The sequence below is a fragment of the Manacus candei genome, unplaced genomic scaffold, assembly GCF_025592945.1.
Source record: "Manacus candei isolate 608988 ecotype Guabito, Panama unplaced genomic scaffold, ASM2559294v1 h1tg000005l, whole genome shotgun sequence".
NCBI lineage: Eukaryota > Metazoa > Chordata > Aves > Passeriformes > Pipridae > Manacus > Manacus candei.
Window position 1 is genome coordinate 18062994 of NW_026138053.1, and position 23550 is coordinate 18086543.

Sequence of the window (23550 nt, forward strand, 5' to 3'; positions counted from 1 at the left end):
AGGCCAATGCCAGAAGCCAGGTCTCCTTTCACCATTTGAGGTTCAAGAGCTCCTTTCCAGCTGCTTCTGATCAATGAATAGGACTGCCTAGCTCTGACCACCCAGCTCCAAGAAGACCAAGTCATCCATTAGGAATCATACTCACAGACCATCTATGGTCCTTGTGGGCCCTTTCCAGCTCAGAATATTCTGTGCTTCTGTGATTATCTCAAGTATTCTAATACTAAAAAGCCTTTAAAATTTTCCTGTCTTGTTTAATTCCACTGGCTTTAATATGAAATAGTAAAACATTTGCAAATCTAACCAGTTTAGTGGCTTCAAGATAACAATAAGTAGTGTCTATAATTAAACAGTAGTCATGTGGTATTTTTGAAAAAGAAAGTAATCTTTCTCTACACCAAGTCAGCAACTGAAGTATATTAGATGAAAGAAGAATTGTTTTCCCAAATTAAAAAGAAAAGATACAGTTAGAACTTCATTTCCTGAACTGTTTAAAATTACTCACAACAAATAATTTCATTGTGCCAGTTGTTATACCAACAAGGCTAGAGGTAAAGTGACCCAACAGCTCTTTTTCAGTATCTAAGTTAGCTAGAGGATGTTAAGTGCTTTTGGCATGCTTCCACAGCTCGCTTGTCATCTGGTTTTCTTCAGCAGGAGAAAGGATTAGTATTTTTGAAGTATGAATTATTCACAGAAGAAAATTCTGTCTGGGATGGCTAAAAGTATCAGAATTCAACTCGCATTAATAAGTAGCTTTGACTAACTTTTTTGAAAACTCAAAAAAAGGCACAATTTTTCCTTTGGAAATATTTTTGCTTAAAAAAAAATTTTGAAAATAATTTCTAAAATGGGATTTAAAATCTGTAAATAAAACAACGCATTTCATTTGACACAAATTATTTTTTTCCCCCAGTTTTTTTCAGTTCAGTCAGTGAACTGAAAAATCAATTATTTACATGGCACTACTGCAAATAATTCTTATCATAATAATTCCAGAGGGAATTATTCTGGGACAAGGAGCTTATACTGTATGGATTTTGAAAGTTAAAAAATTGAGGCTAGCATGATTAACAATGAGAAATGTTGTTTGGTTTTTTAACTTTTCTCTTTTAAGTTAGGACCTCCAATTGAGATGAAAAACTAAAAGAAAAGAAAAAGAAATAAAAAAGGGACAATAAAAGTTGTATATATTTTAAAGTGGATTGGGAGTGTCTGCTTTGCTAATAAGCAACTACCAATTCCTAATTATTTTAGGAGCTGTGAGGCTTAAGCTTTTTGAAAATCAACCCTAATGAAACACAAGAAAACACCAGAACAAAACCACTTTTGAAATATTTAGTCAGCATTAGTTGCTCTGAACAGTTCATTATGCACCCTCGGCTTTTATAGTTGAATCATGAATACCTCGGAACACGCTCCAGAAAAGAACAGAGCTGCTTTATGCCTTATAATTATCCTTAAAGTTCAAGTTCAGCAACATGATTTTTCAAAAAGGGATCAATTAACCTGCCCTCGCAGTAAGCACGTTCTTCTCCTTCGCCCGTGTGAGCGGCATCGAGTGGAGGCAGCGGCAGGACCCGGCAGAGCGCAGTGGGATGAGGCAGCTGCCCTTGCGCTCCTTCCTTCCTGGCAACCATAGCAGCACTGCAGAGGGAGAGGGGCGATTCCAAGGCCTTAAAGTCGGGAACACCAAGGAGTAATATCAGCTATAACCAGCAGAACAGCAAACCACTGGAGGGGAACAGGAGGACACAGTTTACCTGTGTGAAAAGGTGCCTTTCAGAATGGTTGCAATGATAAATCTTGGGCAATGGCTTCTGTGCAGATGAGGAGCTAGGTATAAGTCTGAAAAGATGAATATTAAGCTGTTTATCGGAATCAAGCATTAGTTTTTGGCTAGGCTGTGTCCTCATAATTTAATGATAATTTACATATTTGTAATGGAAAAATATCCGTGAAGAGGCCATTAAATCATATGCGAAAAGTTTTCACATCTGGATTCTCAGGAGTCTCAAAAGACAACCTGAATTACATTTCTGCTTATGCCCTCACTTACCCTGGTTTTTCTAAATGTCCAGTTAGTGCCTAGACATCTCATGGTGATATTGAAAATAAAAGAGTGCTTTTATAAATATTTCTTTACCTTTCCCCAATATATCTCCTATAGAAAAAGACAGATAAAAGAAAAGAAATCTGACTTTTTCTATTTAAAGCACTTGAATCCTGGGCTTTTCAGGGACTGTTAGGTTGTATGTAGCTATTTATTAACAGAACTTACTGGAATGAGAACTCAGCCTTTGTTCTCTACGTGTGCTTTATTGCTGGTTGTGTGTATTGGTGGTACACCTGAAGTAAAAGGCAGCCAACATATGTAGCAAAAAAACCAAGGATATTTTCAATAGACCTTTTATCTTTGGAGAAAAGTCTGACTCCTTTCTGGCTGTTTTTAAACAGAAGTGCAACCTCCTGATCAACTGCCCAAATCTTTCCTGCTGGCTCCTATCCCTTGCTCCAGCTCCATTTCCTTGCAAGTCCTGCATGAATCCTGTCGCTGCAGGAGCCTGCCCAGTTTGGGGATCACAGGAGCTGCCATGAGTTGGCTTGAACCAGCAGCTCTGAAAGGGTTAAACAACCTCTGTAAATTATTCTGCTTTGTGTTTGCTTTTCTCTCAACTACAACCCACCTTCTTCTTGGAAAGAATTTTTCCATGGTCTTGGTGTTTTTTTGGAAAGGAGGTGGAAGTCTCATCAGAGCTTTGTTTGATTTGTAAAATCCCCTCACCTGCAGACTTAAACAGAACAAGAGGGGTTAAAAGTAGAGCTAGTCACAGCAGATGCCTATCAGAGAATGAGCAAGGGAGAAGGTTCCTCACTGAATCCTGATAATCAGCACCCAGAGAAAAACCTTTCCTGTTACTGACTGCAGTAGGAACAGGACCTTGCTACTCATTGCATTAAAGCTATCAGAGATCTTGCTTTGTCAAGTGATGCCTGGTGTCCAAAAATCAGTGTATGTGAGGTGGGCTATTCTGCACCTCTTCCCTACCCACATGCAGGATCCCGCCCTACCAGCTGCTGCAGGGGCCAGTCCTTGTGCAGGACACCCGTTGAGGACAGCAGGGTGTCTCTGCCCTGAGCCAGGGCTTACACCCACTGCTCCTCTCAGGAGTATTCCTCAGAGTAGCACAAGGCATATTGTCTCTCCCTCGGAGGCAACCAGTTACAGTCCATACGCCGCTATTCCATATATACCGTCTCTGCAGCAGTGACTACTAGGGGCACATTTGAGCTTTTAAATGAGTCCATGGGAGGTCTCTTAAACAGAAATGCTTTAAAATCTTTTGAAAAGAGCAGCAGATGTACTGCTTCACAGAACTGGTTTCCCTGGTGTTGAATTCTGCGCGCACCATGGATATTTTTATGCTGCTTTTCTCTATTATAGTTCTCAAAAAGTTACCAAAATCAGTATGAAATTAACCTGCCTTGTTTCTCATGTAGCAGAAATGCTGCTCTCCTGCCAATGTCTCATGAAAATACTTTATTCCCTACTGTGACACAATAGGTCTACACCCTGAGTCATTCTCTAAGCTTAAAGTAAAGGTATTTCTGCTTAAGTCAGGTCCATCCAACATCGATTGTGGACACAAATTTGTAACAGCTCACTTTAGGGTATTGCTGCGTGAGAGAATAAAATTTCCCCCACTGCAGACAGTTAAACAACATTTTTGAATGGTATTGTAGGCATGTCCGCTTGGATGGTAATTTAATGACCACAATTCTAGACCTCCCACACAACAAATTGTTCTTTTTCAGTGTTGTGCTGAGAAAAAGAATTCAGGATACCAGCTGGCAGCTGATGCTGTGAAATACTACTTACAAATAAAGACAGGAAGTTTGGTGTAATCACTAGCATCTTAGAGCAGCTTTCTTGGGATTGCTGCTGAGCAGATGTAAGACTGGTATTTATTAATTAAATTAAACCCAGGAAAATTGGTTTCTCAATAAACTTAAAAGTGGTGATGCACATTAGCAAAATGCTGGGAATTTCCAGTCTAATGTTCAGATTTGTATCGGGAGAAAAGAAAACTAACAGTGACTCCTAAAGACTTCTTAATTTCTGTTTTTAAATTTGTAAGCTATAAAACTTTGCAATGATATATTGATCTGTCATTTATTTGAGGTTTGTGTGCCACATTCTTAAATATCTACCAGGTTGTGGTACAGACTTTTACACTTGTTGTGATAAAGTGGTTAAATTCTGCCAGGTGGTATTATAGCAATTAAAACAGAAAGTGTGTTTTGGGTATCTGTTTGTGTCTATAGACTTGTTGATAATGCCTTACCGCCTAATAATGGATGGCAAACTAAGGCTGGCTAAGCAGGATATTGGACAGCAGCAAAAAATTTAAAATAATAAAATCTTTTCTTCCTTAATATCCTGATAGCAATGAGCAGTTGTCAAATCTCAGATGCTGTGCTTCTTAACTTCTTTGCACTATCAGATGGATTATGGCAGGGTACTGCCAAGCAGACTTTGTTATTCCAGCTGGTGGAGAGAGAGTGCATTCCTGTCCCAGTAGCCTTTGTCTCTCTGATACACAGCAGTATGGGAAGTGAGGTTATTCAGGTTTTTAGTGTCTCCTAGCTTTTCTTGATAGTTGGAGCAAACTAATGAAAACAGGAGATACATCATGACAACTCAGAACACCTTAGCTGTGTAGTACCTCTGCAACACGTGCTTCCCCCTCTGCCATCTCATCCCTTCCATGTATCAAGACATTGATTGTAGTGTGAAATAAAGCAACTTAGTGGGTGAGACTAAAGAGATTCCATTGAAAAAGAAGGAAATCTCAAGTGAGAGAGAAGGAAAAAGAAAAACTAATTTTTGAGAAAAAGCAAAGGATATAAACTCTAAGTACATCTCAATTCTTCTTTGGTAGTCTGGGAACCTACCAAACAACCACTAGTGTTAAATGATCAGTTGGTAGCACTGGAAGAAACTGTCGTTATTGGTCTTCATCTTAACAAGAGATTTTGCTTCCACTCTGAGAGAGACATGACTGCCATTGTTCCCATTCAGCATCCTTCATGTAGATAAGAAAAGCTTCCTATTTATGAAGTTAAAAATTAGACCAAAATAGATGCATAGAAACAATGTAAAGCATCCTACCTTCTCAGCAGTCCTGTCTCTAAGCACATCACACCTGGGCTCCTTATCTTCCACTAACTCCCAGTTTCCATCCCAGGCTTATTCAAGATCTTGGACCTGCCAGTGAAAATTATAAAAAGATTATCTGCCATTATCTAAAAATACAGCCACCAAGCCTAGGATAATACGAATGAAAGCTGGAAACAAATTAGGCCTCATTTCAGGCAGTGCGAACTAACATAAATTCATTGAATCTACAGGAGCCAGATGGATTTACATCAGCTAAGAATCTGGCAAATTGTGTTCACAAGTGAAATTATTTGCAGAATATGCTGCTGGCAAACCCTAGCAGATTTTATAGCCACTCTCTTTATTGACACATTTCAATGAAAACTAATATCTCTGAAGAAAAAAAAAGCAAAAATGAATGTTTAGGAAGGGAATGGAAGTTGGTTCTCTTCAGCAGCTAACAGCGGGTATATGTTCAGACATTTATTTCTGCTTTAACACTTAGAGAATATGAAATCAAAGTTAGAAAAAGCATGTGCCCATTCCACTTGGCTAGGTTTATCCAAGTATTTAATATTAAGGATGAGTATTTTTTTATGTGGTAAACTGAAATAACTCAGAATTAGCTGTTCTATTCTACTAGACATAAGCAACAGTGGATTATTTTTAGACTTTGGATCTAAGAGACTGAAGAAAGTGATTATTTTCATATCTCTTGATCTGTAACATTTTTTATCTAGCCACAAAATCAGAACAGTTTCACATGCTTAAATACTGAGGAGTTTGCTCCTCAGTATTTACTCAGTATTACTGCCTTCTCCTTTCTGTGTTTGTGATGAGTGCTGTTGATGTAGCCTGTAAACATTTTCAGTTGCCTCTGTTTGTCTGGAAGGATGTCATCTGGTAAACTACTGCATTTCAGAAACATTTACAGTTTATTTGGCAAGGTATGGTAGCTTGTGGCCCTCTGTGTGAAAGTGGCAGGGGAAAAGGAGCAGCAAGGCAGAAGGACCTGTCCCACTAATGTTCCCCTTCAGAAAGAAGACAGTGTGCATCAGACAATGTACTAATCAAATACAGGTTGAGATATAAATTGGTCAGTAGTGATCTGATAGTTCTTACTTGTATTGGCCAGGATTTACTTGATAGTATATAGAAATGTTTACTAGCTTATGAACACAATAAATCTTATATTAAATTTAGCACTTGCATTCTCTTAATGTTGGGCTGGCTTAGTGCAAACAATGGGCAATACTATGCCCTGAATGCTTTCTGTGAGCCTTGGGACTGCGGGAAAGGGAATTATGCTGCCCTTTTGGATTTTGTTGTTGTCTTTTTTTTTTTTTAATTTCAAGCTCTCCGAACTGCTTGGAAGTAGGCCACTGAGAAAGCAAAGCAAACATGTTCTGTGCCTAGGCTTTGCTGTTCCCCACTAGATATATTATATTCAGCTGAGGGAGAATAAGAAGCTATTTTCCCCAATTTTCCATACTGCCTGTGGGAGTCTAATTCAATTTCCTCCCGAATTTAGCAGTGAAAACGAAACAGTGAAGAATAAAGTTGAAGAGGCTTCTGTAAATCTCTGGATTCTAAGGTACTAAGGTGCAGCAGGATTACTGAGCGCAGGTTAAACTTCTTTTCTAGCCACAAAGCTACTTACAGATTTAAGAAGCTTAAAAACCTGATCCAACATTAGTCCTTGCTTTGCAAATGAAAGAATAATATATCTACCTATACAACGTTATATTTGTTATTACTGAATTTGTTTATTCTTTATTATTGATTTAGCCCTATTCCACAAAGGACTTTTTTTTCAGTGGGAGATTATGATGTATTAGATAAATTCAGGGAAAAGGACAGGGAAAAAGACTGGTGACCAGCAGAAGGCATTTCCAGAAATAAACAAGTGAAAAAGAGGACTCACATTTCATTACTCTCACTACAGTGTCTACATTTTACCAGCAGACCAGAGGGATCTTGTTTCTAAATTCCAGAAAAATATGTAGTGCCTTCTTTGGAGTTTGCTTCCTTACAGCAGCGTGGACCTGAGATATTCATATGAATCAAAAAAAAAGAGAATAGAAACCAGCATTTACTTTTCTGCTTCACATGAACATTTGTTCAGCAGTGCTACTTGCAGCCGCAACCCATGCCATTTTCTGATTGTCAACCCTCCTTAGGTTTTTTTTTTTTTACCCTTTTAGCTCAGAACTTCTTCAGATGGGTAGTCCCTACAGTGAGCACTGGTAGCAGAGATTGCAGTAATTGTCTTGTTATCACTTTTATGTAAGCGTGTTCTCACTGTCTGTTGCATCCTTGCAGAAATAAATTGGCCAGCAGCCATTTTATTTCTTCACGACAGTATCCTTTATACTTGTTTTCATCCCCACAAAATCTATTAAGCTTTGGAAATTAGGATAAGGACCAGCACACTTTGTGGGTTTTTTTGACATGACATGGAAAAATCTTACGATATAATGAATAATAATATTCAGCAAATGTGAGCCTCAATGAAAACATGTTCCAGTTGTTAGAAAAAATTAAAGGAAAATCAGACTTATCTAAGTATTTTCATGTTGTTTACCTTGCACACTCAATGGTGCAAAAGTTTTGTAATTTACCTGTACATACAGTTTCTCAAGTTATGCTGAATTTGCCTCATAAGAGTCAAAAATTTAAAATCTGAAAAATAATGCAAAGCTGGTTTTACCCAAAAGATTTCATGGTATATTGTAAGGGTGTTTATATTTTGACTTTCACTTTCTCAACCTACATCTCTTCTCTACTTCAAATCTATTTGTAATGTGGAATTTTCATCTTTGTCTAGATCATATTAGAACTCTCACTGGTGAAGCTGCCTTAAGGTCATTAGTAAGCTTGAGAGGCATAATGTAGATGACAGCCTTAACACATTTGATGTCATGAAAAGCATGGCCGAGTCCTTTAGGACCACTGTAACAAGGTGCTGGAAGTAGTTGCTAGCACCGAGAAGCTGACTAAGGCTCCTAACATTCCTGAGTGTTTTAAAATGCCTAATTAAAATTGTGCAGTAAAATGGTATTTTACAATATGTGGGCAGGAACGTGAAGAGCAAACATACCAACTCCTCTGCAAGTTCAGGCTTTGTTTACCTGGGAGCAGAGAGCCAACTCGTGGCATGTAAAAGCAAAGGGTCTGGGCAGAAGTCTTCCAAGTTGGTTTTAAGTTGATTTTCCAAACTTTGGCAATGACCTAGAATGATTCAAAGATGTTTCTAAGTGAGGAACATATGGCTAGTCGTTAAAAATGTATCAAAGAGCTTCTCTTGTCTTTCTTTCTCATGAATGATCTCTTCAACATAAACGATCCCCTCACGTGCCCCCCAGTCTGTTGGTTGGCACTCCCATGCGAGCGTCAGCACGCTATTAGCAATTACCTTGGTGATATTTACAGCATTTTAATGTCAGTTGTCTGTATGTAAATAGAGTCTGTGAGGAACACAGCACACCCAGGGCTCCCACTACAACAGCACTGCTCCTTCAGCACGCCAGAGTGCTTCTTGCGCCTTATGTAACTGCCAAAAATATCATTTCAATTGCTTTATGACAAAATAATGAGTCTGTCAGAGATGAGTGGTCAGAAAAACAAATTTTTTCTCCCACACAATTAGAGTTTATAGTGTTGGACAGCAATATCAATCTCCAGCAATTCCAAATTGAATTTGCACGTTGAGGGAAATGTGTTCTTGAGTGTGCTGTAACCAGGCTGCTTAGCAGGGAGAGTCCTCACAGGTTGAACTGGAAAGATGGATATCAGCCGTGCTGTAGCAACATCAGGGTGGAAGTTTCCAAATGCAGGCAAGTACTGTGGAGCAGAGGCACTCACTTCCACAAGCTCAACACTGGCAGAGCTGCCCCCCACCAGGAGCAATAAAAAAAACAAAAGTCTGGAAAAACTGTCACCAGACATAATAGGCAGATAGTTTTTCCCTTCAGGTAGAAAGCTATTTCAAGGCCTGCATCTCCCCATATGTGACCTAATTGTCCATGGAGTTGTTGATATTTATAATCATGGACTTCCGACATTCTTTGTAAAGTCATACAAGCATTAGACCTCAGCAGTGCCATTTACAGTGAGCATGTACTGTATCTCAAAACTGCACTTTGCCCTTAACATTTGCTGTGTCCTTACATGATATTTTGCCCTTAGGCTGTTTGCCAGTGCAGTGCACAGGCTGCAGCATACGTCCTCCCACATTGCCAGACCTTAACCTGTATTCTCAAACCTGTTGTACTTATTACAGCTCCCTCTGTCGTCCCTTCTTCTTGCACAGGCAAACCTACTTGGTCTGCCAAGCAGCTGCTACCCACCCACTGCTACCCAGGAATTGCATTTCTGGGCGTGTGTACGTAATACCTCACACAGGACTTTGGCTTTTTTCTTTGGATTTCAAGAGCTGTATAGGCACAAAAAATATCGTCATCTTGAACTCAATACACAGGATGTCAAATCAGTTCTTTAGGTTTTCAGAACTCCTCCATTCTTATACATGCAGCCAAAGCGACAACATTCTGCTAATGGGAGGATCAACAAAGGCTATATGAAATTTGGCGTTGAATGTGCTTTGTATGTAAATCTCATAAACCATTTGTTCCTGTCTCAGATTTAAAGCAATAACAGCTAGGAACTGCCTTCAAAGCAAGTGTTTAATGGTACCTAGGATTTTCAGTAATAATTTATCATCATGGATATTCTATAAGGTAACAAAATATTTCCTTACCTCTGGAGTACAAAAGAAAGGTAACCTTCCTTAAAAAAGAGCTGAACTTGGGCAGTCTTCCATAGGAAGCTGATGTCCTCATCCTGACAGTGATCTGCTTGGAGTCCAAGTCAGCTACCAGATCAGTGGTGCTCAGGTGATTGACAGCTGAAATGCCAAAGGCCCAGACTGCTGCTTTGTTTTCACACCACTCACAATCCACAGTGTATCTCATTACTAGAGTGGTTCTCTCATGGTCCATCTGGATGGTACTTTTACCTAAATAGTCTTCTTTCTGTAACCTTAAATATTTCTATTTTTCTTACTGCTTATCCTACAGATAGAATTAACTTTTTATTGTACTCTAGTCATCTCTTAGCCCTGCTACACACATTTACCTCTTTCAGTCATTCAGAGAAGTCAGTCCCTCAAGCACAACAGACATTTCTCTTTGCAAGTCTCCAAGACTGTGCATATGTACACTCTGATGAGGTCCCTGGGACAGATTGCCCAGTTCCTAGTGCAGCCTTCCTAAAGAAAGGCTCCACATACACCACAGAATTTGATGCTGGCTTAGTTTTCCCCAGACGTGGTACCATCCACGTTACTTTCTATAGATGCTTTTTGTTCTCTTTCAGTGTCAGCACTGTCTACAAGCAAAACCAAAGAAGGATCAGTCTGTCTCTCCAGGAACAAGACAAGCACAGCATCTAAGAAGTGCAAAGAGATTTTGTACAAGGTTTTCTGACACAACCATTCTTTATTTTTGGGTGCTTATTAAAAGAGCTGTGCACATTTACACCCATTAGCAGATGGACATACATTTATTTTCCCCCACCTCTGTTCCCCTACCAGTCTGCAGCACCCTTTCAGAGCTCTAGGAACTACAGCTTTTCCTCAGAATCAGCCATTTTTTTTTCTTCTTGCCTAGAACAGTTTGCTGCCTCTGACACTGATGAGTCCCTACAATAAAACAGAAATCTCCTACAGAAAGAAATCCAGTCTCTTCCTTTCTCTCATTTTTTCTAGTGACTCCACAGTCTCTCCTGCTTTTCTCCTCTGACCCTATTTTTTGGTCTTGTTATTATTGTATATCTCTCCTGTTTGGAGTCTTCCATTTTCATATTTGTGTGGACAGTAAAATCACCCATTGCTTTTCTTAATAGCAGTTCCATTTACCAAAATCTTCAATCTCTATGTGAATAGGCATATCTCATCCACAGACACCCAGACAGGCATCTTTCATTCTGCAGTGGCCAGTCATTGAAAATCCACAACTGATTTAGTCTTCAAGCACCAATATTTTGGACAGTGTATAAAAATGACTCGCTCTTTCTGTTGTCTAGCATATTCAATACATTTTGGCAATTTCAATTTTAAAGGTGCTGAACATGTTTTTCTTTAGAATGAGCATTGCTCAAATAACAGCAGTTTCATCTGTCTCATTTCTAGCATTGAGGAGAATGATCCACCATCTACTGTATTACATATTCTTAGGGATTCTCTCCAGCAGCCACTTATGACAACTGCAAGCTTGTTTTACCCTGGGGATATAAACGTACGTGGCCAATTGCTTCAGGTCATATTCCTTCCAAATGGAAGTCAGTTTGACAGCTGTTAATTTGCACTTGGTCATTCCATGTGTTGTTTTGCTCTAATTATTGGTCACTGTATGGAACAGGTGACAAATGCCCACATGAGAACCCTTTAAATCACTAAATATACAATCATGAGGAAAACAAACAGGAAAGGTCGTTAAATACTAGTTTTCCCTCCAGCCCCCAACAGAAACAGATTTGAGCTGACTTTGACATCTCTTGGAAAGGGATGGAAAGAGGTGACAATGCCTTACTGTTTATGAAACTAACTTCCCATTCTGTAAGTGTCCCAGTTTCAGGGAAAGAGGGGAATTTAAAGAAAATACAATTGTTCGAAGACCAGATGCAGAATCCGGTTTATCTAATGATTTTGTCACAAGGTTCAATTAGGTGTTCTTTCCCAAGTAAAACTAAGTGTGCCTACCAAAATATTTCCTCTGACCTTCAGCGACTACAGCTATATCAAATTACAGCAGGAAATTTTTTTTCCTTTCAGAGCAAGATAGTACTTGCTGAGCAAGAATAGCACTTGCTGAACAAGAATAGCAAGACACTAGTTTCTGAACAACAATGGCAAGACATCATTATAGTGAGCTTCCCTTCTACCAAAGTGTGGCATTGCAGAGGATATTTAACTGAAGTCTGTTTTCTCAGGGCCTAACTTGGATCTTAATTTGGGCCAGATTCTCTAAGGACATGAGCAGAGCACTTGTTTTGTTCCTGGGAATAGTGAGTAACTCTTGAATTCCTACAAGATTATAGACCAGTCTGTAGTAAAAATTATGAATAATTTAGTTGCTCTCAGTGGAGCTGAATTAGTGAAAACAAGAAAGGATTCAGCATCTTGGAGCTGTGGTGAAATTTCTACTTTTAGGTCTGTGCAAGCTGAAGATACTACAACTTGCTATTTACAAAGCATGGCAGAACAATACTACAGCCACAACACAGAGATCAAGTGGTTGCTGTAGAACATGCTTTTCTAAGATGATCTGAACTCAAACCTACCTCACCCCTAAATAATATCCCACTTTGTTTTATTTTTGCCTTTTAAAAATAGGTGTAAGTGCAACCTTCATGCTACTGGCTGTAAAGAAGAAAACAAAAGACTGCTTTGTGAATGTGAGCATAACACAACTGGCCCAGACTGTGGAAAATGCAAGAAGAATTACCAGGGCCGACCATGGAGCCCTGGTTCTTATCTGCCTATACCTAAGGGCACTGCTAATATCTGTAAGTAGTTTTGTATAATAAGGATATTTCATTATTATAATTCTGCCCCATATCATGACTCTGAAGAAAGATTAATGCTGGCAAAAGTTTGTCATTTCTTTATGTGTGTGTAATTGAACAAGGTGTCAATTTGCAAGTGTTAATTCTAAGTATGCATCATCTGTGCTCTCACATGGTTGTAAATAACTTACATGAGAACTGCATGTTTGTATCCATAGACATATCTGTGGACACTGCACAGAAAGGTCTAAGGTATGAAAAAATTAGGACTCTTCCCAGAAAAAACACACAGAGGAGAGAAAACAGTGCAAATATCTGCAGTACTGCTCCAGCCACAGTGACCTCGGCTCTCCATTCATACATCCTTATTGCCTTGAGATTGGAAACACCCTCAGCTCAACATGTGAGATGAGGTCCTTGCTCATATTTTGTCCGTTCAAGAAAGTGAAAAAAAACCCACAGACCAATTTTTTCAAATTAATAACTAAAGATCTAAAGGTTGGGAAATATTTACCTGATGGTGACCTGCAGTCCAGATTCATCTGCACTCTTTTAGATCTTGTAGATCAAGAGGGAAAGCAAGGGCTAAACCTGAGGTTTTATGTCTGCTTGGTTCCAGCTAACAGCCATTCAACAACACACATACTCACTATTCCAGCACACTTTCATATTATCCAGAGGAGTAAGTTACTGACAGCTGCTTTGCCAGGTCCTGGACAGGATTAGGTCAAAAAGAATATGGTGGTGAAAGAGAGGGCACAAAGACAAGTATGAGCGTCAGTTCTCACTTTCCTGCACATATGAAATACACAGTGACTCAGAATCCTCCTGAACTGAGTAACAACAGACTTAAAATCCTTTGAAGAAAGGATTGAAAATGAGAATAAACCTTTTGACAGAAGTTACTAGCTATTTTTTAAGAAAGGAGTGCACAGTTTTGCCCTGATTAAAAGCAAAACATTCATTTTAGAATATTAGAATGTAACATTTATTGAAAAATTATTTGGGAGAAACAGAGCTATGAACTGCAGTTGAATGAAAAGTTTAAAACCAAGAACAGTGTGCAATGCTCAGAATGTTATCTAAGACTTCAAAGCAGCAGCTGTGAAGAATCAAAACTCAGAAATGAAGATCATAGGAAGCAGGACCTTATCAAGTAAAATGTGAGAGTAATAGACCAAGTAACAGACCATGAAGTGTGGGGGCATGAAATTATGATAAAATTCTTACTGAGCAGAAAAAAAAATGAACTTCCAAGAAGCTGGGGAAAAACATTTTGTAAGAGTATTCACTTTTTTCACATACAAAAAGTGAGTGTGGCTCACAGAATTAATAGTTTAAAGCTATGTTTGGGAAAAATTGTGAATTTACCTGTATATTTTATCTGTATATTTTTACATAGACACACATACATATGTATACACATACATACATATTTTATAAATATATGTATACATAAAAAAATGCAGCTGCTACTCCAGCTGCTTCTCATCTAACCTAGTGACAAGGTACATCTGAACATGAAAACAGGGATCTTGCTAAATGCAGCTTGCTGTGTCAGTTACCTCCTTTCCAGGCAGTTGAGCACACACCAGACGGAACAGTGGAATTAGTGCCCACCTAAAGGATGTCTGAAGCCTGTTAAAACAACTTTATGTTAAAAACATATTAGTGAATTTCATCAGATACCCAGTTGTCAAAAATCAAAACATTTCACAAATAACAGGCAGTCATTTCTGAGGTTTATTATTATTACTATTATGATGATAACATCATGAAAACGGAACCTTGTTGGAGCTGACGAACACTCCACGTCCCCTCAAATCCTGACTTCAGCAATGATCAGCAGCAGGAATTTATGGCAAACAGGAAGAAGCAGGAAGGATTTATTCTTTGCCTTCTCAGTCACCAGCAATAAGCTGGCTTTTTGAGCTGGACCCTCCATCATAATCGCAGTGTTTGCTCACTGCTGAGCAGCGGGAGAGACCCAGCTAATATAAGCTTGATCTCAGTGATATGTTATGGCAATACATTTCACATTTTAATGAGATAATGAGTGAAAGGTATGGTGTTTGTTTTAAATGTTTTTAAATGGTTAAGCCTGTACCTCCTTAGATAGGAAGGAACATAGAATAACACACCCCTATTTAGCTCTGTTATACCATGTATCATGACAGAGACGTGACATTATCCACTCCAATTTTCTAAATGACAAATCCTGGTCTGTTTCATCTTACCATAAAACTGTGTCACATCTCTGGTCATCTGTGCTTTCTTCGTCTCTTCTGGGTCCATGGTGTTATTTTTTTTGTTATTTATTTGCTTAGGCTAAAACTACACAATACTGTAGACATGACAACAACATGGCTCTTTTACAATAGCATAAAAATTTGTCTGCTTTATATTTTGTTACTATAAGGAGTATAGTATAGTCCTTGAGTCCTTTTTTAAGATGGTACCACAGTTAAAACATTTCTTCTGGCATCAAGGCTGGCATAAGGAACAGGTTATATGCTACAGGAGTTAGTTCAGAAACATCATGCTTAAGTTCCTTCAAAATACTTCTTAGGTGTACATCTCCTTATGGTAATTCTTGTTGTTAGATATCATTTACTTCAGATGATGACAAACATTGAGAAGATTCCTCAGATTGTGAGAATCTCTCTAACCTTCTTTGTTGTGAACATCAGTGAAAACAATTAATTAAATTCAATATCAATTTAAATTCAATTAAATTATTAAATTCAATGTTAATTAAACCATTTGATTCAATATTAAATTATTAATTAACCATAATAGTAATTAATAATACCTTGATTGCTTGTCTTCCTAGTCATCTCTCTGGGAGGCCTCCTGCTTCTACTGTGGTTATTTTAAAAAAAAAGAATTATTAACTTTTGTGTCTGGAGAAAGTTGATTCTCAAAATACTGTGGTTTATATTTAAATTGACAGATTTTATGCTTTTCCCCCCCCATCTTTCTTCATTGAGAAGACTTACACTTTTGAAGGGTGTCTTTCCAAAATCATCTACATTCTGCTGTTTTCAATTTGGGGTTTGGGTTTTTTAGCTTAAAAGAGAGTTGATTTTTATAATTTAAGAAAAAAAATATATGAGTTATATGTGATTATTCTGAGTCTCTCATACACTTTGTCTCCAGCCTGCCTCCATGCTGTTTGCATTATATCTTTTTAGATGTTCTTTTCATTTTTCTTTTAGCTAACTTCCTCATTTTAAGCTGCTCGCTGCTCACTCTCTCAAGCTTAAATATTACTGCAGTGGATTTTTTTTTATCCTTTTCCTTCTCAAAAACATGTTGACTTTCAGTCCAGAAGTGGTTCTCTGATAACTACTTCTTGACTTGGGTCCTATGTACCTACTCCAGAACTAAATCAGCTTCTCTTCTTGTGGGTTGTCTGATTACTTGCTACAAGCAGCATCATTTATGGTATGTAAAAGCTTCATGTCTTTTGTCACTTTCTGATTTAAGGCCTTATGTGTTGGAGCATATGAACTTTTGCAGTATTGTGTAAACTCTCTGCACAGCCAATGTAATTTTCCTTACTCTGTTGACTTTATGTCACCATCTCCATCCTGTGGTCAGCAATGCAGCTCTAGCATTATACCCTCCCTACTCAGGTGTGAATTCTGTAAATAGTTGCTGGAACATGTTGATAGAAGTAACTTATCTGGTTTGAGCCTAAACTTCCCTTCATATATTACTTCAATTCCCTGGGGACACTTTATATAATCCAGTAATACAGTGTCCCAGTAATACATCCTTTCTCCAATTTTAAAAGTCTGTTTTTTCCATCTAAGGGAGTGAATGTATCTTAAATAAGATACAGTTAAAAATGGTTGTATAAATGAAACACTCAAATTACTTTTTTCTCTTTTTCACAAAATAAAAAGATACTTTTTCTTGAGATTCTCTGAACTTGGGAAATTTGCTCAGCTTCAACAAGAAGCATAATGTCCATTTCCAAATCTTTCCCAACTATAACTTCTGTTACTTTCACTGTTCTGTTTCTGCCATTTTTTGTGACCAATAAGACTTTATCATACCTTTTCAAGGTACAGCTCATGAAACACAAGCCATTCCAGATTATTCTGCAGTCAAAGCATAAACCTTAATATAAAACTGTTTTCTGTGTTCTTCTCATTTAAAGTCATCATGAGTTTTTCACAAGAATGCAAAACATTTTTCCATGATTTACCTGTGAAAGATAGTGAGTACTCTGTTTTTACTGGCACTAACAAATGGAGTATTTCTGCATTTGTCTCCACCTAACATTTATTTTATATTTTCACTCTATTTTATTGACTATTTTGTGATTACATTCATTCCATTTTGCTGCCACATTCTGTGGATAGTTTTTTCTGCAATGTGTTTTGACACACAAAGTGAACTTATTGAACTTCTCTATACTTGGTATTACAGGATAGCTTTTCTCCTCAGCAGTTGTATGTGTCTGACAGCACTAGCCCTTTTCTTCTTCCTCTTGTTTAGATCATCTTTGGCACTTCTCTTCAGACAGTGCTGTTTAAGACTGCACTGAGCTGCCATGCATCAAAGCCTGCTCACTTTGTGTCAATCCCTTCACAACCAATAACCTGTACCAGAAGTGCCCAAACACTCTGGGAAAACCACCTCCCAGCTGTTACATGACTTTCCTAATTCATAGTTCAACATGAAACAAAAGTGACCAGGATGTGGGAAACACTGGTAGTTCTTTTCAGTCAAGAGTTAGGCAGTCTCAGTCAGTTCACTGAATTTCTCCTGCAGTGGGTCCCTCTCCGACTGTACAGCTTCCATCACAGCAGCACAGCCTTAATCCCCCCCGAATGGGAAAAGACTTACGAGGCGTCCCTGTGGCACAGCTGTGACAGAAACAGTTTCTGGCAAAAATTATGGCGCTTACAGAACTGCACTGGTTACCCTCACCTTGGTTCGCAGTTTTCCCTGTAAATATTTGCTGACACAAAACCATCTTAAAGTATCAGCATAAATGAAGTTGGCCAGAAAGTTGTCCTTTCTGTTCAGGAATCTAAGTAGCATGGATCCCTCTAACTGAAAGGATCACACATCCTACTGTCCTGTCAAAGCAGACTCAAAGTAGATAGTGTCCCATTTTCTAAGGGTCCCATTCTCCCAAATAACTGGAAAGAGCTTTCCAGTGCCTACTTCATAATTCAATTTGAAGGAGTGGGACACTTACACTTAGGGTGTAAAATATTGCTCCTTGATGCTTTTGATAAATCTTTCAAAGAGAAAAAGGAAGATATGAATCAATATTAAGTTAAAAAACAGCAAAGCTTCTTATTGTTCCCATTTTATATTACATATTAATCTTAGCCCATGAAGTTTACAGAAGATATAAAGCCACAGGAACATATATACAAAAGTTGTATAGGGCTGGGGAGCCTAGTGGTGAGGGCAAAACTGCAGTGTATCAAGAGCATTCAGGTAGACAGGAATGTCAGGAAAAACTGCAAGTGATAAACTAACTTCCGTTCACCTAGGTATCCAGTGCAATAGCCAGCAAAACATTGCAGGTGTGTACTGAAAAACAATGCACTATAAATAATGTGTTGGGTTTTTTTTAAATAGGGCTTGAAAAATTATTCTTCAGCATTCTACCCTCTTGCATGACCCTGCTGAGTTGGTTGTTTGTGCTGGTTATGGTGGCATCTGTTGCTGGGAAATGAATTGCTTCCATACGTCACTGGCTTCAAACAACTCTATTTTTGCCATATACAGTGAAGAGGTGAAATGAAAGAGAGTTCTAGTCTTTAAGCAGCAGCAGCAGCATGGGAAGGCAAAGTTTCTGTTTTGAGATGCTCAAGGTGCTATAAGTGGTCTAAGTTTCGGGCTTTTCAAAGTTTCTGATATTCTATCAATAAATTACAATTACTTAAAAAAAAAATCCTTTGATCTCACTGGGAGTTTCCCAGACAGAGTTTTCAATACTGGTTTGGACTCACTAAAATATAACAAGAAAAAGTCCAAATTTGAAAAGGTGTTGCCCAATAAAGCAATAATTAAGTATTTCCTCTGTCCCATTTATTTCTGGTAATATCACTGGAGAAAGGAGAGGTGAGGGATAACAAACTTCATCTAAGCAGCTCTTTTTCTGGGCATTGAAAGATTTTCAATCTTTACAGAGCAAACAACTGCAAAATTAACAGTAGCAGGAGTTCCAGGGCCCTTGAATGAAACCTGTGAAATTTCCTAAGAATTTTCTTTCACAGAGTGTGGTTCTTTGTTTGAAAACAGGTTTAGCAATACATGAAAAGTTTAGTCCTGTGATCATAATGATCACTCCCTTTGAGGGGTTACGAGATGCCAGGATCTTCTAGCTTCTCAGAGCTTTAAATTACTAGAGAATTCAAAACTTCTGATATTGATGCTGAGGATCTGATATTGCAATCGTGGCTCAGTGAAGGAGTTGCAGAGGGAAGAAAGACTCACTGCAGGGAGTGCTGTGATGCTGCAGCACAGATATTCTACCAAAAGATTGGGTGTGGCATTGACCTGCCTGCTCTGACTCTTTGCTATAAAAGGCTCTATATTTTGTTCCTGTTGAAGAGTTAAATGTGTGGTGTGGAGTGTAGTTATAAAGACATCTCTTTTATCATAAAAGCTCTCACACAGCTTTGATCAGCAATTAATACAGATTCATACCTGGACTGCATTATTTACTATCATATCCAGCCATGCCTTCATGGGAGACAGTCCTAATTCTGAGTCTCTGGGTTGTATTGATCTCACCTGGATAATTCACTGAGCTCTTGGTGACACCATTTTCCTGAATGTGAGTGAGCTGTGAGCCCTGTCCCTAGCTCCCTGTCATATGGCAGGTGCACATTTAAGTTGTGATGGAGAAGAGACAGACAAGCCCATGGGAAAGATGGTAGCCAAGACTGAATTGACAGAATAATTCCTTTATTCCACACACACTCCCTGCCCAGGAAGAGGTGCAGCCTGGCTACATTAATTGTGCTGCTGGCAGACGCTCACATGGGAATTGACAATGAAGGTGCTGAGAGGGTCTGCAGGGTAGGAGACTGGAAGCAGCAGTCTGACCCTTCTCACAGAAATCCTGATCCTTTTACTTTGTGTTATGGATTTCACACTGACACAAACTATAGAAGAAATCAAAAACTGTCTCTCTTTGCTAGCATGTGATTTGCTTTTTTCTTCATTCTCAATAGCCAGCTCCATGGTAGCTAAGAGCTAAAACAACCCATTTCTGGAAGTAGGGGAAACGAGAAAATTACAGGGCAGATTCAAAAGATCATATAAAAGGAAAACATCAGATTTTTTTTCCTCTCAAGTAATGCCTATATATTTAGATGCACTTACAGTGAACATGTAATATACTAAACCACCACCCTCAAGTCAAGTCAAAAATAATAAATAGTATTAGTGACATTTTACTGCAATGTTTGCCATTTTGGGGCCAGTAGCTACCCCTGAACTTTCTTTGCACGCTTTACTCACTGTCGCCTCACTCTAAAACTATTACCATTAACAACCATCCCAGTGATTTCAACTGGAAGATAATTTAGACTGAACATTGCTTTGGTTTAACAACTGAATATATGTGAATTCAATCACTTGGTTTTATTTGCTCTTTATGCCTGGCTGAATAGAGTTGTGCATCAAGGGACATAACGGGCCTGATCCTTCATCTCTATAACCTTTTCACATCACTTCACTGCTGCTGCAAAGTACTCACAGATTTCAATACAAGGCTGACTGGAAATGATCCATGTCACATAACATAGCAGCTCCATCCAAAGGGCCGGCAGTGGTGGGATGACTCTGCAGTGTGTTGGTGTCCCCAGCAGCAGTGGCACAGGAGGAGATGTGTGCTTAGGCCTTCACCTGCCTCCACACTGACAGAGAGGGAGAGAAAGAATCACACTTCCTGTGCCTCATTACCTAAGGACTTGCACCAAATACAGCTCAGCTGAATGTAAGAGCTAGCCTCAATATGTAACTCCACATCTCACAAAAACACTCGTTCTAAGAATAATTTTCCCATCATATGTGCGGTTTTCACAGTGTGTTAATAGATCCTGCTTCATGGCCCTACATAACCAGCTCTTTTCCAGACAAACTCAGAGGTGTCATTCTCACTCTCTTTAGTAAGAAGGGCATAAAGTAGTGCACTATCAAGGCCAGTCACCACACACAGGGATACCTGGTATTACAAAAATCAGTCTGGTTACAGAAGATCACACCAACTCAGAAATAAAAAAAGGACAGAAATAGCTTTTGAAACAGAACCTGAAGACACCTTTGCAAGGTTAATCCAGAGCCCCTCAGACTAGCAGGCACCTTGTGTTCATTATTCTCTGCCCAGGAAGCATTTATCACTATGAATTCATTGAAAATTTTGAAATACAGTAAAAATGAGGAGAGCAGACTTGCAGGAAAACCTCTCCTTTTGCTACAATCTGTTCAGGAGAGAAAGGAAAGGATATTTGTGTGTGTGTGTGTAGGAGACAGAGAGGTTTGAGGTGGGGGAGTATACCTAGAGGAAATACAAATACCATTTCACAGTGAAAGTGTCGGTGCGAGAACATAGGTTTTGTATTTTATCTAATATTTGTGTAGGTTCCATGAGTGTATAAACAAAAACGGATCCTGCTAATTTAAACCAGCTACAGTGACTTGCAAAAGTTTAAACAAGCTGCTATTGAAACTTCAGGGAAAATGATTTGAAAATTGATTGTCTTTTTGACATATAAGAGAAAGGGATAGAAGTTCTCTTACATTATCCTAACTGAAAAAAAACTCTTTTTGTTACTATTAGAACTACGAGTGTATTGTTCTATTATGATGATATTTTCATTTAGCTTTCAATACCTTATGATGCTAAAATTTTGGAAAATACACATTAATCTCAGCAGAAGTGGAAATAATTAAGTTTGTAAACAACATCTGAGCGTAGGGCTGGGTGAGAAGCAGGTGCTGTCTACAGTGTGCTCTGCCAGACCACAGGTGCCATAGGATGTGAAACCAGAGAGCTGCAATTCTGACATATGCCCCAGGACTGATGTGATGAAACATAACAGATCTGTCCCCAGTCTGCAAATTCTGTTACTTCAGCATTGTCTTAGCCATGCCATGAGTTAGAAGTGTTCCCAACTTGACTTTACAACCTTGTGTACATTGAATATCGTTAATCCTCAAGACATTCCTTCACTCCAGTTTGCTAAATTGCAGAATGGGGCCACCTCTGACCAAGAGAGAACTTCAAGATAGATGTTGAAAGAAGTATAGCAGATGTTTAATAGAGATTAACAGAGAGATTTCTGCAGCAAAATGCGTGCCATCAAAAGTCAATAAAACTTAAAAAGGGCAAACTGTATTTAACCAAGAAGATGCAAATATCCAGTATTTAAATACTGACTAGCCATAGTCCATTAACAATGGCATTTAATTTTAAGTAAATGGCATTTCAGGAAAGATTCATGTCCATATTTTTGTGCTACACACATTTCAGGGCAGACCTGACAAGAAGCTATCTTGGGACTGCATCATACAACATGAGATCCCACATTGCTTATCCAGTAAAGGAATTTTACTCCTCTGCAGCCCCACCTCTTATGGTAAATGTCACCTGCCTCTAGAATGGTTTCCTTGCATTAATTCAGTTTAGGAATGAAATGAACAGAGGAAAAAAAAATCAATGAGAGGCTTAGCCAATAAGGCCAACCTACTATATTAGATTGTTTCACTCAATTGCATTTCTTTTACATAGCTTAATTTAGATAACCGTCAGGTAAAAGAGGAAAAAATAGCTATATACAATTAATGCAACAGAAGGTATCAACTGACTTAAGCAGCTGGCCAAAGCAGTTAGCAATGCATCTATCCCTGGGTAAAATTACTCTCCTAGATCTGCATAATACATGCATGACTGATATTTTTATCTAGAGCATTAAACCTAATGGCTGGTTAGTTGGAATACAAAAGTGTTCTGAACAAATTCATGAAGTACAGAGAGCTGGTGTAGGTCCCATCTGTCAATGCATTTTAGTGGTCCCTGCAGCCCCATACTGAAGAATCTAAAGACCCTGCATTTATGAAGGTCTGGGTATATATTGGCAGTTGCCACCACAGTATTCTAAAATTGTTTTCAGAATCTTAGATGTAATAGTTCAACCAACTACAGCAAACAGCTAACTATATTTCTTTGTGTTTTTTTTTTCTCTACAGGTATACCCAGTATTTCCAGTATTGGTAGTAAGTAATAAAACCAGTATTGTTTTGCATTGTCATTCAGCTTCATGGATCTAATTTCCCAGCATCCCTTTCTGTTGTAGATAATGTTTCTCTGACTAGGTGCCCTACAGTGCAGGGGTTCCATGCTGGCCTTCCTCTGTTGCATTAACATGTAACTGTTATTATGTGGTCAGAGACAATGTCACTCCTGACAACTCATCTGCACTCAACCACAGATTTTCTGATTGGTTTTTATCACCAGATAAAGACTGAGTCTTATGAAACGGAGTGTTACACAAAGAATTAAGACACTGTTGCACAGAAAATATTTGTTGAGCATCTTGAAAAAAAAAAGTGTTTGCTAATAACAGTATAGGACCATTAATTTTCATGTATGTACCCCTGTGTAAATCCAAAGAGCAAATGGAAGAGTTTATAAATGTAATAGCTTTCGTTTTTATGAAGTAGATTTGCAAATACAGCGTATCTGCTGGTATCTGCATTACCTCTAGTGGTCTTTGAACTTGGCTTTACTCCACAAAATAAACAGAATTGTATTCCTTCACAGAAAAAATGCTTTCCTA

General features: G+C 38.5%; 1 protein-coding gene and 1 long non-coding RNA gene across 12 annotated transcripts in view; one reads left to right on the forward strand and one right to left on the reverse strand.

Annotated features, from left to right (window-relative positions):
- The window catches only part of NTNG1 (netrin G1), a 497227-nt gene that overhangs the window by 428262 nt on the left and 45415 nt on the right, over positions 1-23550 (forward strand). For all 11 annotated transcript variants that reach the window (XM_051800381.1, XM_051800372.1, XM_051800440.1 and 8 more), the window contains 2 exons: positions 12555-12727; positions 22961-22987. In XM_051800381.1, the coding sequence (XP_051656341.1) occupies positions 12555-12727; positions 22961-22987 (200 nt within the window). The remainder of the gene's footprint in view (positions 1-12554; positions 12728-22960; positions 22988-23550) is intronic.
- The window catches only part of LOC127477058 (uncharacterized), a 32056-nt gene continuing 24045 nt past the window's right edge, over positions 15540-23550 (reverse strand). The window contains exons 6-7 of the long non-coding RNA XR_007906832.1: positions 20469-20628; positions 15540-15589 (exon numbers count right to left, since the gene is read on the reverse strand). This is a non-coding gene — a long non-coding RNA (uncharacterized LOC127477058). The remainder of the gene's footprint in view (positions 15590-20468; positions 20629-23550) is intronic.